This window comes from Pelodiscus sinensis, chromosome 21 (assembly GCF_052426305.1).
Source record: "Pelodiscus sinensis isolate ZL-2025 chromosome 21, ASM5242630v1, whole genome shotgun sequence".
Classification (NCBI taxonomy): Eukaryota; Metazoa; Chordata; order Testudines; family Trionychidae; genus Pelodiscus; species Pelodiscus sinensis.
In genome coordinates this window covers 26,154,421-26,170,983 of record NC_143072.1, presented here as the reverse complement: position 1 = coordinate 26,170,983, position 16,563 = coordinate 26,154,421, and the positions used below count along the sequence as shown (strand labels likewise).

Below are 16,563 nucleotides of genomic sequence, written 5' to 3'. Positions count from 1 at the left end.
GGGGCTCACTCCCCCCCCACCTCAGCGGGAAGCCCTAAGCCACCAACCCCACCCCCTACGAGAGTGGAGCAATAGTGTCAGCTTCCCACTGCGGGGGGGAGAAGGAGAGGGAAGGGAACCCTGAGCCTCGCAGGCTGGATCTGGCTCGTGGGGGAGGAAGCGGATCCATGTGCTGCTGTCGCTCCCCCTTCCTCTGGAAGGGGCAATGGCAGCACAGGAAATTGCTTGCCTGGGGGGTTGCCCCACTGCTCCCCATGGCCAGAATTGCAGCCAATGGGAGCGGTGGGGGGTGGTGCCTGGAAGTGGCAGGGGGCATAGAGCCAGGTGAGCGCCCGCAACCCCCTTCGTGCACTCTCCCTCCCACTGAGAAGCCCCCCCACACTCCCAGCCTGCCCCTGCACCAAACCTCTCAGCCAGATCCCCCACTCCCAGCCAGCTCTTGCACCCACCATGGGCCCCAGACAACCACCCACCCCAGGGCAAGGGGGAGCAGCTCCGTGCCCCCAGAAGGGGTAGGGCTGAACTAAGAGTGGAAGGGGTGGGGCCAAAGGCAGTCATCCCTTAGTGCCACCCGAACCGTGGTGTTGGGTTCTCCCCAGCCCTCACAGCTACACGGAGCAGCGCTCCTGTGACAATTGAAAGGAGCTCTGGGCCCCTTTGGCTGGGCCCTGGGGCAGTTGCCCTTTTTGCCCTGTTAGTGGGCCTGCCTGGACCCTACCTCCCACCCAGCAGCCCATTTTGTCATCATGGATGGTTGGCTGGCGGTCCACGGAAAGGTTTGTGCTGCATGTGATGGGCTGCAGGCCAGAAGGTTTGAGTGCCTTTGCTGTAGGGGAAGGCACTTGAATCTTTGTCTCCTATAGAGAGTGGTAAGGGAAAGGTTTTAGCCCAAGATGCTTAGAAATGGGCAGCCACATTCAGTGAATCTGAGAGCCAACTAAGGCAAGTCCAGAGAACCTGAAAACTTTCTCCTCCCTTGCTGACGGGGGGTATTGATGGTAACGCCCACAGCTCATTTAGTTGCTTGGTTGTTAAATAGAAACCAAGTACTTGGCCATTTGATTCCCTCTCGGAGGAGAGGAAGAATGCGTTTCACTCATTTTCACTGCATTGGAAACAAGCATGGCAATTGTATTTACTGTCAAACAGCACAGCTGATGTCCCAGTGCATTTCAGTGTTTTCTGTTTTGATTGTGTTCCATGTGTAGCTGGGTAATTCTTTTAAATGGAGAGTCAGATTATAAAATAGCATTATTTTCTGTCAGATTTTTTTTAATTCTCATTTGGACAGTCTGATTTACTTTTACCCGTTGTATGCGATTTCTTTCTCTTGCCTTTCATTTTTACACACTTTGGATAATATAAGTCTGATGAATCAATTTCACTTTCTGGCTGTTACACATTAGACCACTGGTTCCCAAACTGAGGCGTGCCGTGGGGCCCCCAGACAACCTTAGGGGTGGTGAGGAAGGAATGCCATCCTATCCTGCACTGCTCCAGCTTCACTCTGGCCTCACCCCAAGCCCCAGCTCAGTGGTGTAGAGTAGGTAAAAGTCAGAGGGTGGGGGGCATTGGACAGAAATGCTTGGGGACTACTGAACTAGACCAGTGCTGCAGGGTTTGGGTTGCAAATACTGGACCGGAATGTGTGCATATACAGTCAAAAATAGTCTTCATTTTAAATGCTTGTTGCATATATATTGATAGATAGATATACACACACACACACGAAAAAGTTGCATATCACATAGTCCATTGCTAAAACTACAATAGTTCAGTATTGCAAAACCATTGTGTACTGCATTATATTCATTTGTAAATACTGCTCATAAGTCAAAATCCATAGTACTGTAAGATCCATAAATATATGTAAAAGCTTTTGAGAAATCTAATTATAACAAATACTCTAAATACAAATCCAAATGGTTAGCCATACATGCTGTGGCAAACATACTGAATAGAAGGTTAGTATTCCTGGTAAGTAACTATATATGTTATTTCTCTCTTTTGTATGTAATGTGCTATGGGCACAATCCTGTGCCTTTTGCTCTGTGTGATTCCTCACTACAAGGCAATTCTGTGAATTCAATGGAAATTGTTCATAGAGCAGTAACATGGCAGAATAGGGCCCTATGCTGCAAATAAGTTTAGATTGTTGTATTGTCCTATTTGGAAGCAGGTATTCTCCAGTTAGGCCTAGTCTACACCAGGAAAGGTTTGCTAGTGTAACTCTTCCAGCAAATGCACCTCGTGTAGCTTTCGCTGGGAAAGCTTCTACTTGTGTCCTGATTGAAATAAGCTATCCCAGCAGAAGCCCTTTCTTACTGTTATAACTGGTCAGCTCTAGGGCTCTTGCCAGCAGAGCTAAAGTGGCAGACGTTCAGTGTAAACCTCACACCGTTCTGTTACTGGTTCAGTGTTATAGGGTTATATCACTAAACACTGCCCTTGCTCCAGCCATCATATACAACATGCAACTCCCTTTTCTTTGCTTATCACAGAGGTACAGTGTGAGGGGAATTTAAATTCACTGGCAGTATAGCTGTTGGAATGGTTTTGTTAATTCTTTTTTTCCAATACCTCGGGCCTAGGCTTATTTTTCTGAAAGTTTGGGAGATAACGGTAGTTTCAGCAGAACACAAGATTCATGGTACTTCAATGAGTGCTGGATCACACACTGTTCACAGTCCAGTGACAATCTAGTCACCATTTACTTCTCTCTAGGTATTCTGTAATACATTATTTTGATTTCTCCCCACACAGCTTGTTATGGAATATTGTTTAGGATCAGCATCAGACTTACTAGAAGGTATGTCTCAAAGATTACTTTGATTGAAATTAAGAAATTTATAATCAAATAGTTTATGGATCAAAGTTATTCTGCAGTATTCAGTTTTTTAATTATTTGGGTAGGGTGAAAAATTGAAATAACTTACAAATGTATATCTCTGCAGCATTACTCTGAAGCATATAGCTTTCCTAGGCACAGTTTTTGTCTTCTCATACTATCTCTAAACAAGTCTTCATCCAGTAGCAAAATTTTGCTAAATGAGGCGCTTTGTTAGTTGCCTTCACTTCCTGTCGCACTGTTTGAGATGAGCTATCGAGTTGTTCATTTGGCCTCTGGAAGAGTTCTGGGGAAAAGATTTGGTGGCCTGGATTCTCCAGTGTGCGTTGCTACAGTTTTATATAGCCACTCATTAAGTTGAAGTTTGTTGTAATTTTTTTGTTGAAATTCATTAATGGTTAATTAAATGTTCACCTCACATATCACTGGTAAAATATTAAAAAAATCTGACAAGAATTTAGATGTGAATAAAGGCTGAAACTCTCTAAACCAGGAGCTCTGGTCTGGAAACATCCATGGTCCGACAGGATCAGATAGTCCTGGTGGTGACCTAGCACCTGGGAGCCCTGCAGGTTGGTGGGACAGTGGGAGCCCCTCGTGGCAGCAGGAGTCTGGCCTGCAGTGGCAGTGCGGACTGACAGGGTAGTGGGGACCAACAAGAGTTGGGAGCTGGGCCGGAGGCTGGTGGTTGGACCAGGTCTTGGAGAGGGTGGAGGCGGTGGCGGGGGGTTAGCAATTACCTCCCCATATCTGGCAAAATCCCTCATCTAGGACCAGTCAGGTCCTGAGGGTGCCAGACCAGGGAGGTCCAACCTGTATAGCTATGCGGCCTTTTTCTTATAGAATGAGTAGCTGCAGTGTTAAACTATCAACTACTTGTAAACTGCATGTGTTCCTCATGCAGGACATAGGCCTTGTAAAACTAGAACTTACAGTTTTCTAGGTCTGTTTACATCTTTGAAAGTATGCACTGAATGTTATAAACTGGATTGTTTTCTTTAATAATGAATTTCAAATGCACTCTCTTCTTAAGTTCATAAAAAGCCATTGCAAGAGGTGGAAATAGCAGCAATTACCCACGGTGCTCTCCAGGGACTAGCATACTTGCATTCTCACAATCTGATCCATAGGTAAGTACAGCCAGAGTTAGTGTCACCCACTTGCAGGGAAGTTATCTTGTTGATTGCAGGCTGACCACCCCAATGATGTAAATGACATTTAAGGTTTGTAGAGAGTTTTTTTTTTTTTTTGCAGTGTCCATATGTTCTACAATTAGTTATTCATAATTCTACTGTGCCAGGAAGATCCCTGCATGCAATCTCTCTTGTACCTGTTTTGCTATAGAAGTGACTTGAATTTGCTGTGCTTTTGCCCACTTTACAGGGTTGAATTCAGTGGTGATGATCATCCCTTGAAGCACAGAACACCAAGGCTGACTAAGCACACAGTTCAACTGAATAGCTTTTTGGCAACTTCAGTGTGAAAAGTGCCTTGTATTTTTTCACATAAAAGTAGTAGCCCTCTTAAAAACTAGTTTTATGTAAATACATAGACAGGGCGAAATGAAGGCAAACAGTCTGCATATTTTTTAAAAAAGATACCTGTCACATTTTGGTAGGAGTGAAATGGCTTAGTTATTGGAACTATTAAATTTTTGTAGTCTGTCTAAAAAAGGGGAGAGCCATCTCTTATGGTTTTGATGAATGTAATTTACATGGTTCTTCTTGGTGCTCAGTTAGAAGTCACTGAAATCTGAAGAAGCGACGAGGAGTCCTGTGGCACCTTATAGACTAACTGAAGTGTAGGAGCATCTGACGAAGTGGGTCTTTGCCCACGAAAGCTTATGCTCCTACACTTCAGTTAGTCTATAAGGTGCCACAGGACTCCTCGTCGCTTTTGCAGATTCAGACTAACACGGCTACCCCTCCGATACTTGAAATCTGAAGTTGGCTCTTTAAGATACCAAACTAGATCGCAAGATCAGGCATGCTATAAGGCTGATTTACCCCCTTATTACTGAAACTCTGGTACAGGAGTCAGTTTGTTCATCCTATAACTTGAATGTGTGACTGATTTGTGATGTTTGTATTCCATAACCAGAGATATCAAGGCAGGAAACATCCTGCTGACAGAGCCAGGCCAGGTGAAGCTTGCTGACTTTGGATCTGCTTCCATAGCATCTCCTGCCAATTCATTTGTGGGGACGCCATATTGGTAAGGAAAATTTTTACACATCTGTGGCTTCAAGAAGTGACATTTTTTGGTGGGCTGTCCAGTTTGCTTGGACCTTACTACAGTCCTCTTTTGTGACAGTGCAGTTCTGTTGAAATTAAAATGTGTTTTGTAAATACAGTTTTGAATGCTATGGGAAGTTTGTTCTGTTCAAATGTGTACAGTGTTTTATTTACTGTTCATAAATTGTATCTGCTTTGCTGTGATATTTATCCTGACTGTAAGCAGTGATGCTCTTGAAGCAGATATGTGCGTGCTTTATTCAACCAATACCATGATTTGAAATTTCAAACATTCTCATGGCATCTTGTTGCTCAAATTACTAAAGAGGATTTTTCCCCCGTAGGAAATACCAGATTGATTAAACAGAAATCTTTGTAGAAATCTTGTATGGTTTCAGCTTCTACATCTAATTATTGGTGTTTATACAGCTTCACTCGAAATTGCTCTGTTTTGTTACTCCCTTGGATGTATATGGCACTGGTCACTGTCAGAAAACAACATATGGGGCTAGATGGACCATTGGTCTGACTCCGAGCAGCTGTTTTATGCTCATGTGGTAGATACGTCACAGTATTGGTTAGCCGACAAGACTGTTGGAGATGTGGACAGTTGTAATGCTCATAAATGTGAAAACCTGAGTATAGGGCAAGACTGTATCGTGTAGATTTCACCATTTGGCTTTGCCTGTGCAGCTCAACCAGTTGTATTGCATTCTGGAATTCACCAAGTTGGGCTCCAAATCCAGATTGAAGTGACCCAGACACATGCCTGATATCTTGTGTATCCGTATTTCTTGCTTTTTTATAGTTCACAATAGTCAATTTATCCCATGGTCAATTGGGTTGAAATGCTTCTGGAGTATTGTAATGATTGTGTAGAATTTTATGAGAATTTAACTTTTATGTTATAGGATGGCCCCAGAAGTAATTTTAGCCATGGACGAAGGGCAGTATGATGGCAAAGTAGATGTTTGGTCTCTTGGAATAACATGTATTGAGTTAGGTAAGCCATCTTCCTTTAAAAGTACTAGATTACCAGACAGATTTTCCTCCATGTCCAATTTGTGGTGTAAATGCTGTAGAGTATATTTAATTTCTACTAAAAGGAATGTTTAAACTTCATTCTGAGGATATGAATTGTTTAATGCTGGAGCATATTGAGCTGAGTTACTATGCATGAGATCTGCGTGTGCTTCCTTGTTTAGAAATGGTCTTTAGCGTGAAGTGGTCGGGTATTTATCAAAAATCAAGAGTGAGGGTATGTCTGCGCTACACAGTTTTAGCAATGTGGCTGTGTCTGCACTAGGCATGTGAAGGTTTAACCAGTTAGCCTCACCCTTAATGGCTGAGGTTTATGGGTTAAGGTTAACCAGTAGGGGTGGAGCAGCTCTGACCCCATGGGGGGCTTGCTGTGATGGAGCTTCTGCCTGCAATGGGCCCTGGTGTCCCACAGAGAGGGGCTGCTCCGGCATCCCATGGGACAGTTTCTGTCCATGGCAGGCCCTGGCACCCTGCTGACAGGGCTGCAGCCGGGGGTGTGGGGCAGCGGGGTGTTGCAGTCAGGCTGGAGTGCCCCCCCTTAATCAGTTAATCAGTGAAACAATAAGTTGAAATGTTAGCCAATTAAACGTGACTTTACATCCCTAGTGGACACAGCCTTGTTGCAAAAAGTCAAGTAGTGTAAACACTGTCCACACTTTTGCTGACAAAAAGCTTCCCTGATCTGTTAGGCTCTAAGGCGGGCCGGGGGAACCTTTTTTGGGTTGGGGGGCCACTGACCCACAGAAAAATCAGTCAGAGGTGAGCAGTGGGGGAGGATTGGAACACCAGCACAGGCTCTCCAGTGCTGGAGAGGGGACCCTGAGCCTCGGGGACTGGAATCAGGCAAGCTGGGAGCTGCATCCGGTCACCAGGCCTTAAGTTCCCCACCCTTGCTGTAAGGTGCCACAGGTCTCCTTGCTGTTTCCATCCCTAGAAGCAGCGTTTGCTTTGTGGGCAGGAGAACATTCCTGTACTTGGGTGGCAAAGCTTTTGCCCTGGGAAATGGGAAGGTGTTTAAGCGCCTCTGATCAACAAAAGCTTCGTCGCTCAATTGTCAGTGTAGACTAAACCCAAGTTATCACTGTGGTTTCATTACAAAGATTGTTCTAGACAAGGAAGACAGCACACACTCTAGCATTAGTGGGGTTTTACTGTCTGTGTGGGGCCAGTTAATCTTTGAAAGAAAAAGCGTGAGCCACAACTGAGAAAAATACAGAAAATAGACCTTACAGAACCAACATCACATATGGCTAGAAAAGTGAAAACCAAAATGTAAACTTCCATTTTTGAATACTGTGTAAAGTTTCCTTGAGGAGTCCTGTATTAATGAAGCCTGGGGTAAAAAGAGCTAGGCAGCGTGTGTTGTCACACATGAACAGATTTCTCTGGAAGATCTCTTAAGGAAGATTTGGCAATCCAGTCTTGAAGTAGGAGCACCCTCACCCAAGAAATAAATCATGGCGCTGCAGTTAGAATGGGCTACTTGAAGCAGCATGTCTCCTTAAAAGGGTTCTCGTTACGTGCGAGTTTCCATTCTCCCTGGTGGATAATATTTTCATGCTGTTCCGTGCCAATGCACTCTGAGGTGGCAGACCTATCCCTGCCTGCATCCCAGTGTATCGGGGGCTGTACTATCTTGCCTTATCATGTCTTGTTTGTTCTAAAGCTTCAGTGACTGAATGAACAATCTGATTGGCTAGTGAGCATTCTAAGAAATACTCGACTTCGGGTGAGCCACACTGTTAAGCTAAAATGCTGTCTGACATTCCAGGCAGCCAGTTTCCTTTTCTTCCAGTCCGTCCAAGAGACTCCTTCAGAGTCAAAATTTTTGTTGCCAATAGAAAGCAGCTTTAAGGGGCGTGGCTGTCATGATATAATCATGCTCTGAGTGGACTAGAGGTTAGGCTGGATGCAGTGTCCCAAGAATGCAGTTAGCTCATGGTGACCACACCCCTTTTGTGCTTTATTTCATACTGTATTTTTGTATTCTGAAGTGTGCTTGTCCTTTTGTATGACTTTCGGCAGGCGTGGGGCAGAAATCATCCCTCAGTTCCAGAGTTCTGGTCACCTGGTGGGGCATGAGACTGTTTTACTAAATCTTAAAACATGAAGAGTGTCCATTGACATCCATTGTATATATTATTGTTCAGTACTTGGGGGGAGGTTAGGGGAAGAATGTGTGTCAAAGCACCAGCAGCACATCAGCAGCTGAAAAATAGGAATTGATCCCTGTTTAAAAAAGATTCCTTAGTTGCTTTTCCCCTTGGGTGTAAATGTCATCATAATTTGAAGTTTCCTTGGAGTGTTTGCAGTGAGCTTCAGTTTTACCCAGTAAACATGCTGATGAACCATCTATTCTGTTGCTTTGGTGAAATCATCTTCCTTATTAAAGTTTCATGCTGTGTTGGTCCTATGAGATTACACATGCTTGCAAGAGGGGAAAGCCCAAGAGAATCCTGCCCTCCGAATAGTAAAAAAATTAGCCAAACAGTTAAATGTGGTTGCGACAGCTTCAGTAACCAGCTTTGTCCACATTGCTACCATCCTATTGGATTTTGAGTACTTTTAAGCTATAAAAAAAACAATTGTGTAACTAACTGTTCGGAGCCCGTACTATGGCTGTGCAGCCATGCCGTGGCTCTTGCTGTTTGTGTTTCGGTAATTTAGAGTGAATTCAGAGAACGCCACCATGACCACCCACAGAATGTGAAAGCTTGGCGAGGCAAGGCATTTGATCTCCAAAGCGCTTTCACCTTTTGCCAGGGTAAAACCAATGGTAGGAGCACATGGCAGCACCTCTTGTTGCAGGGTTTGGGTCAGGCATTAGTGTGAGCCCACTGTTGTGTTTTTATGAGCAATGAGAATAAATTAAGGGGAAAACCGTAAGACTGTTTCACTCTATATGAATTGTTTTCTTTTATGTATAGCGGAACGGAAGCCTCCTTTGTTTAATATGAATGCAATGAGTGCCTTATATCACATAGCGCAGAATGAATCCCCTACACTACAGTCCAATGAATGGTGAGTATCACTGAGAGAGAAGCGTTGTAGAGATTTGCTATAAATGGAGGGCTTTGTCATGCCGGGCTCTTGAAATGGCAGGGTTCCTGTTGGAAAGATGTGAACTGTGAAAGGCTGATAAAGTAGGTGCACTTACATTTTCTGTGCATAAAATTCACCACTGAATAATTCTATTTTAAAGTCTAGGAATGCAGGCAGTTTAGAAACAGCAGACTTGCTGCAAGAACAGTAAGTCATGTCAGTAAACACTGGAAACCCAGAGATTATCAGCAAATGATTATTTTTTGTTGTTAAAAACAAAGGTTCTGAAACCCAAAGCTTGGTTTACGGAACCACTGCCTTGCTGAAGAAAGCCATTGATTATGTATTTGCCTTTCTTACATAGATTTTTGCAAACACACATAAAATGGTCCTGTTTTGTGCCTCCTGGTCTTGAACGTTTTTGAACCAGAATTCAGATGAATCCATTTAAACAGTAAAACACTTGATAGTAATTGTTATGCTGTGCCCAGTGGCCCATGACCATGAGTACCTACCTCCGGGCAGAGCCCTCAAACTGGTGATGTGTCCTACAATTAGATTTCATCAAGTCCAGAATAAATGTGAACTCCTGCACTATAACAGCCTTACCATGGAGTCCCCTTTGATTTTCCAGCCTATCTTCCACCCAAATTGGACTTAGTGATAAAAGATCACTTACTCCAAAAATCACAGGCACAGAAGAGAGTCACACCTACAGATCAATTGGTTCCCTAAATATTACACAGAGAGAACACCTATAGCTGATCCTGTATGAAACTAAATGATTAACAACCAGAAAAAAGGAATGAGAATCTCTTAGCAGCTTAGCATATACACACATGAGGTAGCATCTAAATCCTAAAAGTGTCTGCCAGTTCATCTGATGAAGTGGGTTTTACCCAGGAAAGCTTATGCCCTAATAAATCTGTTAGTCTCTAAGGTGCCACTGGACTCCTCGTGGTCAATTCAAAGTATTTTCAGGGCAGACTCAGCAGGCAACCCCGGGGATCTCTGTTTGTTAGAATCTCTGGCCTTTCAGAGTTCAAATAACAGAAAAGATGAAAAATGTTTCATTGGCTTTGTGTTATTTCTTTCATTCAGTTTCAATGCCCACAGGAGAGCAGGTAGCACTTCTAGGTGGGACAGGACCATTAACTAATCTTTTTGTATTGAAGATTCGTGGTGGCCCATCTGATTTTTGATACTCCTGGGTGGGTGGGGTGCGGGATGAGTCCCTTGCCTGAGTTCACAAGTTCAGAGTTCAAAATTGTACAACAAAACTTACATATTTTCTTACAGGATGGAGTACAGAAACTACAAGCGAGACTAATGCGAGCCACAACTTACAAGTAGTTTGTAGAGTCTAAACATTAAACACATTTTAAATAAATACAAGTTTTGAGCAAAACTAACATACAGGTGATCTGGTCTGGTCTCCAGCTACAAGGCTGTCAGCTCTCAGACAATGCCTAGAGCCCTGGGCAAGAGCTGTCGTCTGGCCCGCCAGTGTCACCACACTGTTTGATACGTTGCAGTCCTGACGTTTGAATTGTAATATAGTGCGCTGTGCTTTTACAGGTTTTTTATAACCTCAGATGTTCTGATTAGATGCTTGCACGTGATATTTACAGAGAAGATTCAGGTCATTTTAGAGATTTTTTTTTTCTGACCAAAATAGGCAAGAATATAATTTGCTTAAAAAAAAAAAAAACTCCAGTAGAAGAAAAAAAATCAAGTAATTGCCTGTTTTGGTTTGAGTGTTTTTGAGGGGGGAGAGAGGAAAAGAAAATCTCTGAAATGCTATAATATTGATGTCCATGGTAACATCTGTCTAGAAGCCAGTGGTTTTAAATGAAGAAGGGGCAGAATGTAGAAGTTGAGCATCTAAAGAGATGTGTATTAATGAAACTTTCACTTACATCCCACACGGTCACCCTGCCAATGGGTTTTGAAATATTTTGGAAGATGCGTCTGATACGTTTTAGGTTTTGTGCTAATGTACATATTGTGGGTTAAACTCATCCTGGGCAGAGGGCAAGCACAAGGCATATATGCTAGTAAAATCTTAGAGTTAAATTTACACACTGATGAAGACATTCAGAGTCATGTGGGCCTTTAGATAACAGGCACAAAATTTGTTTTGCTTTTGAATTGCAAGCTCTTCTTGGATTTCTACAAGGAGTCAGTTTCTCAGTAGAGGTTAAAGGATCTACAGTAAAACTCCAGTGGTCTGGCATCCAATAGTCCGGCACTCCTGATGATCTGGCACCATCTGGAACCCGGAAGTGCTGGACAATTGGAGCTGCTCTGCCCCCGGCTTCCCCGATTCAGCCGCTGCTGAAACTGACCAGCGGCTGACTCTGGGAACCCAGGAGCAGAGCAGCTGGGGTGCTCTGCCCCGGGCTTCCTGGAATCAGCCGCTGGTCAGTTTCAGCAGCGGCTGAATCGGGGCAGTCTGGGGCAGAGCAGCTGGGGTGCTGCTGGGTTGGTCCACTAGTGCCACCCCTCGGCGCTGCAGGACCAACCTGGCAGCACCCTGGCTGCTTTGCCCCGGGCTTCCCGGAGTCAGCCACTGGTCAGTTTCAGCAGCGGCTGACTTGGGGCAGTCTGGGGCAGAGCAGCTGGGGTGCTGCCGGGTTGGTCCTGCAGTGCCGACGGGCGCATCCCCCCCCCATTCCACACCAGACCCCTGATAGCTCCCCCTTTCCAACAGTCCGGCATATTTGATAATCCAGCACCCCCTGGGTCCTAAAGGTGCCGGATTATCGGACGTTTACTGTACATAAGAGCCATGGCATCTGGCTTGACTTAGATATATTGTGTCAAGTGTTAAGGGCTTGTGGGGGCAGGTGGGTTGGTTTTGCTGCAGATGTGAATACCTCAGTTCCTTAATGAGGTGTTTAAAATGTAGTCAGCAGTTAACTCAGTTAACGTTTTTTTCCTCTCTTGCATTAGGTCTGATTATTTTCGAAACTTTGTAGATTCTTGCCTCCAGAAAATTCCTCAAGACAGGCCTACATCAGAGGAACTTCTGAAGGTTGGCTTTCTTGTCCTTTTTTTTTTTTTCTTCAGATGGTGTTAAAAAGAAAGGATTGTATGAAGCATAATTCTGTACAGCACTTTTCCTTTCTCACCTGCTGCTCTTCTAGACCAAGGTTAAACAATGCTTTGTCTGTTATTCCTAATACCCTCAAGCTAAAGAACTAACTGGCTTTGTGGAGTGCACTCTTTTTTTTGTTAGCATTCCTAACTTTACTACTCAGTGTCTGAAGCAGTTAGCTAGTGATTTAGCATCCAGCCGTCTTCATCGTTCGTAATGGAATGTTCTCCCAGAGCCTTATAGTGACCACTGCATCGTATAGAGGGTTTCGGTTCCTAAAGCTCAGTGTGTCCTTTTGGTTACTATGGCTAAACAGAGATATCGTGCGTTGGTTAATAAAATATCGTTCTTTGCTTCTCCTCATTCTCCTTTGCTAGATACACCCCTGCAGGCTTTTACGTTTTCCAGCTCCTCTGTGCTTTATACGTAAACTTGAAATGTTCCCTGCAGTATGATCTAATGGGTTTTTCTCCCACATACTGCTTTTCTTGACACTGATGCATGGCACTTGTTTGCAGTTTTAAGTTGCCTTGCCTCTTCTCCGTCTCCCCTCTCCCATGTGCTATGTATATTTGATTTCCTTTTCTCTAGCGGTGGGACACAGTAAGTGTCTTTAAATGGTTGCAAAGAGCTGACACATGCCTAAGTGAATGTACTTAAATTTGACAATCTATTAGCAGATATTGATATGGCCTTACACAAATTTGACTTCTATGGACTCCCTTGACAGCATCAAGTGGCATTCAGGATTTTGTTTTGGTTAATTTTTCATTCTCCTTGTGAAAGCTATGGCATTGATTTTTTTCATCTTTTACTGTAATGATGCTTTCTATTAAATACTTATGTTCCAGGTTCTTGCTCTGTCAGCACATGACTGCTGACAGCGCAGGTTTAAATGGTCACCTTTTTGTATGTTTTAACACTTAAGTGATCATGAGGTTTTTCCTTTCTTTACATTTGCTAGGATTTTCCATTCAAAAAGTAAACACAATTCTTCACTGATGGCTTTAGTGGGAGTGTAAGGTACCATGTCAGAAGTCTCCACTGAAGGGCTCAGTGGATGTGTAGCATACTAGGTCAGAATTCTAAAGGTCAGTTTTATTTTCAGCCACACGCTTTTTTTAATTAGAGGATTGTGCTGAAAAATAAATGTTCCTGAATGTTGAGACTAACTCGCCTCCCTATCTATAGGAGCAAACAGCCCTATGCCAATTAATAGGGGCATGTAGGAAATACGACAAATGCTGGAAATTGCAGTTCTGCTTTCCAAAATAACAAAACTCCTGGGGTGGCCAATGAGGACTCGCGGTTATATGGCAGAGTTTGTCCAGAAGGCTGGTAAACCCTTTCAGAGACACGGATTAGCTTCCGTTCACCTTCTGGCAAAAGGCAACCATCAGTGCAAGGCAATGCAGCAACTCTTTCTGATCATTTGAGCAGCACAGCAGAGATAGGATTGGAAGTGAGAGGGGACCCTAAATGTTCACAACCTCTGTTTTAGGTCTCATCAGAAAGAGCCATGTGCTGTGTTTTAGATACATGCCTGGTTTAGGCATTGCCTGGAATAGGAAAAAGGCTGTTGAAAAATACAAAAGTTAGTTAAGATTTCAAATGGCAGTTAGCAACCAGTAGAGACAGCACGGAACACCTTTATTAAACATGTTAGCTGGCTGTAGCTGACTGACAGCAGATGTTGGCCCCCAGAGAAGACGGTTTACGTGCTATTTAAAATCAAACATCCTTTCCCTTAGTCTGGGCAAGGTCTCTGAAGGAAGATTCCTATTTCCTGCAACGTCTCTCTTGCCTTGGAGGTTTCCCATCAAGGCACTGACCAGGTTCACCTCCTGTAGGTTCTGAAATCTGATAAGACCCCAGCCTGAGCTAGGAGGGCTGCATTCTTATTCTGCCTACTTAGGGTGGAAGATGAAACATGACCAGAATTCATGAATCTAGTTTCTGGCAAGTAGATGAACTGGAGATATGAAATAGTAGTCACCTTTCTGCGTGTGTGTGTGTGTTCTGCAGCACATGTTCGTTCTTCGGGAGCGGCCAGAAACAGTGTTAATAGACCTGATTCAGAGAACAAAGGATGCAGTGAGAGAACTGGACAATCTGCAGTATCGCAAAATGAAGAAACTCCTTTTCCAGGAGGCGCACAATGGGCCTGCAGTAGAAGCCCAGGAAGAGGAGGAGGTAAGAAGAAATAGGAGAAATGATGGCTCTAGCATGGAGATGTTAGTAATGATCACTAGGATTTAATATGCACTCATTAAGATGAATGGAGGCTCTTCCTGTCGCTCAGTTACTGCATCAGATTGGCTGCAGCCCCTGGTCTTGTCCATCCTTGGTGCTAGTCCTGATTCCAGCCAGCCACAACAGGGAAAACTCCTAGCATAATTAAGGAAGGCCAGGATTTGCACCTGAACTTGAAACCAGAGAAAGTTTCCCTGGTGCGAAACTTGGCCTTCCTGGCCTTCTTGAGCCGTCTGTGCTGGTGCTCCTTCCCTGGTCCCTGAAAGAAGAGCTAATTGCAACCTAAGCAATGCCACTAGCAATACCAGTTACCTCTTGTTCATGTCTTGAAGGTTTTTCACCTGACATGGAGTACAAATACTCACCTCAAAATAAAAATAAAAAAAGAGGAAAGCCTGGATTCTGGAGCACATGGTAAAACCACAAGCCAGAGCCCACGTCCAATTCTCTCCTTGTGCAAAGGGGACACAAGTAAATTGTGCACGTGCTGGCATTGCTCTTTGGGGAAGTTAGTACCGCTGGCGGAACAGGTACCGGGGACGCAGCATTGCTAATTCCTCGTTGAGTGTAACTTCTGAGTGTGCTCCTGTCGGACGTCCATCAGGTTACTGCTGCAGCTGATCTCTTCTTGCCCCACCATTCTCTCAGCAGAAATGTTTAGTAGCACATATAGAATAGTGGGCAGCTGCAATGAATTGGCCTGGGGGTGCCAGTAGAAAGGAGTCTTATTAACACATCGTTTGGCAGGATTGATAATTTTGCTTTTGTGATGGACTGTTTTATTTTACAGATGATAATCAAGTGTTTTTCCTCCCCTTAGGAGCAAGACCATGGCGTTGGCAGGACTGGAACAGTGAATAGTGTCGGAAGCAACCAGTCCATTCCTAGTATGTCCATCAGTGCCAGTAGCCAAAGCAGTAGTGTTAACAGTCTTCCAGATGCCTCTGATGACAAGAGTGAGCTAGACATGATGGAAGGGGACCACACTGTGATGTCAAACAGCTCTGTCATCCATCTCAAGCCTGTGAGTGTTCGCTTTCTTGCCAGCCCAGCTGGAACGATGCAGTGATTTCGGGTGGTGTGAATGGTATAGTTTGTGCGAGCTTTGTTTTGATATTAGAAGAGGCATAAATCATTGCTTCCTGGCCTGTAACAGAGGAATGCAGATTGCAGAATTCTGTGCCAAAAGGTAAATGTGCATTTTAAAAAAGTCCCAGTCAGAAGGCTGAGAGAGAACTATTTTAAAAGCCTCTTTTATTACATCGGCTGCGTTGCAATATTGTGTTCATTACATTGTTTCTTAAACCAGTTTGGGATTGCCTCTTGGGAATGGGTTTATTTTGTGACTGCCCTGGGCTTATCGAGTGCTGGTGTACAGGGCAGGCACTGTAAGTGTTCTTCCTCCTTTTACCTTCCTCGTTAGTAGATTCTCAAATACTAGACCAGTGGTTTTCAAACTCTGTATGGGTGGCGATGTCAGGTCCGGGGGCTCATGGCTGCAGGGTGATAAGCTGACCAGTGGGGGTGCTGAGACAGCTGGCACTGCAGACTGCACTGCATCCCAGAAGTGGCCAGCAGCCAGCCTGGCTCCTGGGTGGTGTTGGGAAGGAGAGCACGTGGGGCTCTTGCGCACTGCCCCTGCCCTGAGCACTAGCTCTGCACTCCCATTGGCTGGGACCCTGCTGCTGGCTGCTTCTGGGGCGCAGCGTGGTCTGCGGTGCCAGGAGAGGCAGGAATTCTGCCTTAGCACCCCTGCTGCACCGCTGACCAGGAGCTGCTCGAGGTCAACCCCCCTCCCCACTCCAGCTCTAACCTCCGCCTCCTACACCCCAAAACTCCCATCCTCAGCCCCACCCCAGAGCCCCCACACTAGTCAAATTATGTTGGTTCGCAGCATCAGCAATGTTCTTCAACTGGGTCATGAGAAAAAAAAGTTGGAAAACCGCTGGCCTAGATCCACTGCAATGGCAGAGAACTGTTCCTGAACCACCCACCTTCCCATTACTTGACTGAATTTTTAATTAATGAACCAAGTTACACAGGCA

The 16,563-nt window shown here is 44.5% G+C and overlaps 1 protein-coding gene across 2 annotated transcripts in view; it reads left to right on the top strand.

Annotated features, from left to right (window-relative positions):
* TAOK1 (TAO kinase 1) overlaps window positions 1-16,563 on the top strand; it is a 126,945-nt gene that overhangs the window by 83,348 nt on the left and 27,034 nt on the right. For both annotated transcript variants that reach the window (XM_075904565.2, XM_025179815.3), the window contains exons 5-12: window positions 2,764-2,809; window positions 3,882-3,978; window positions 4,949-5,062; window positions 5,994-6,085; window positions 9,051-9,144; window positions 12,121-12,202; window positions 14,291-14,458; window positions 15,339-15,542. In XM_075904565.2, the coding sequence (XP_075760680.1) occupies window positions 2,764-2,809; window positions 3,882-3,978; window positions 4,949-5,062; window positions 5,994-6,085; window positions 9,051-9,144; window positions 12,121-12,202; window positions 14,291-14,458; window positions 15,339-15,542 (897 nt within the window). The remainder of the gene's footprint in view (window positions 1-2,763; window positions 2,810-3,881; window positions 3,979-4,948; window positions 5,063-5,993; window positions 6,086-9,050; window positions 9,145-12,120; window positions 12,203-14,290; window positions 14,459-15,338; window positions 15,543-16,563) is intronic.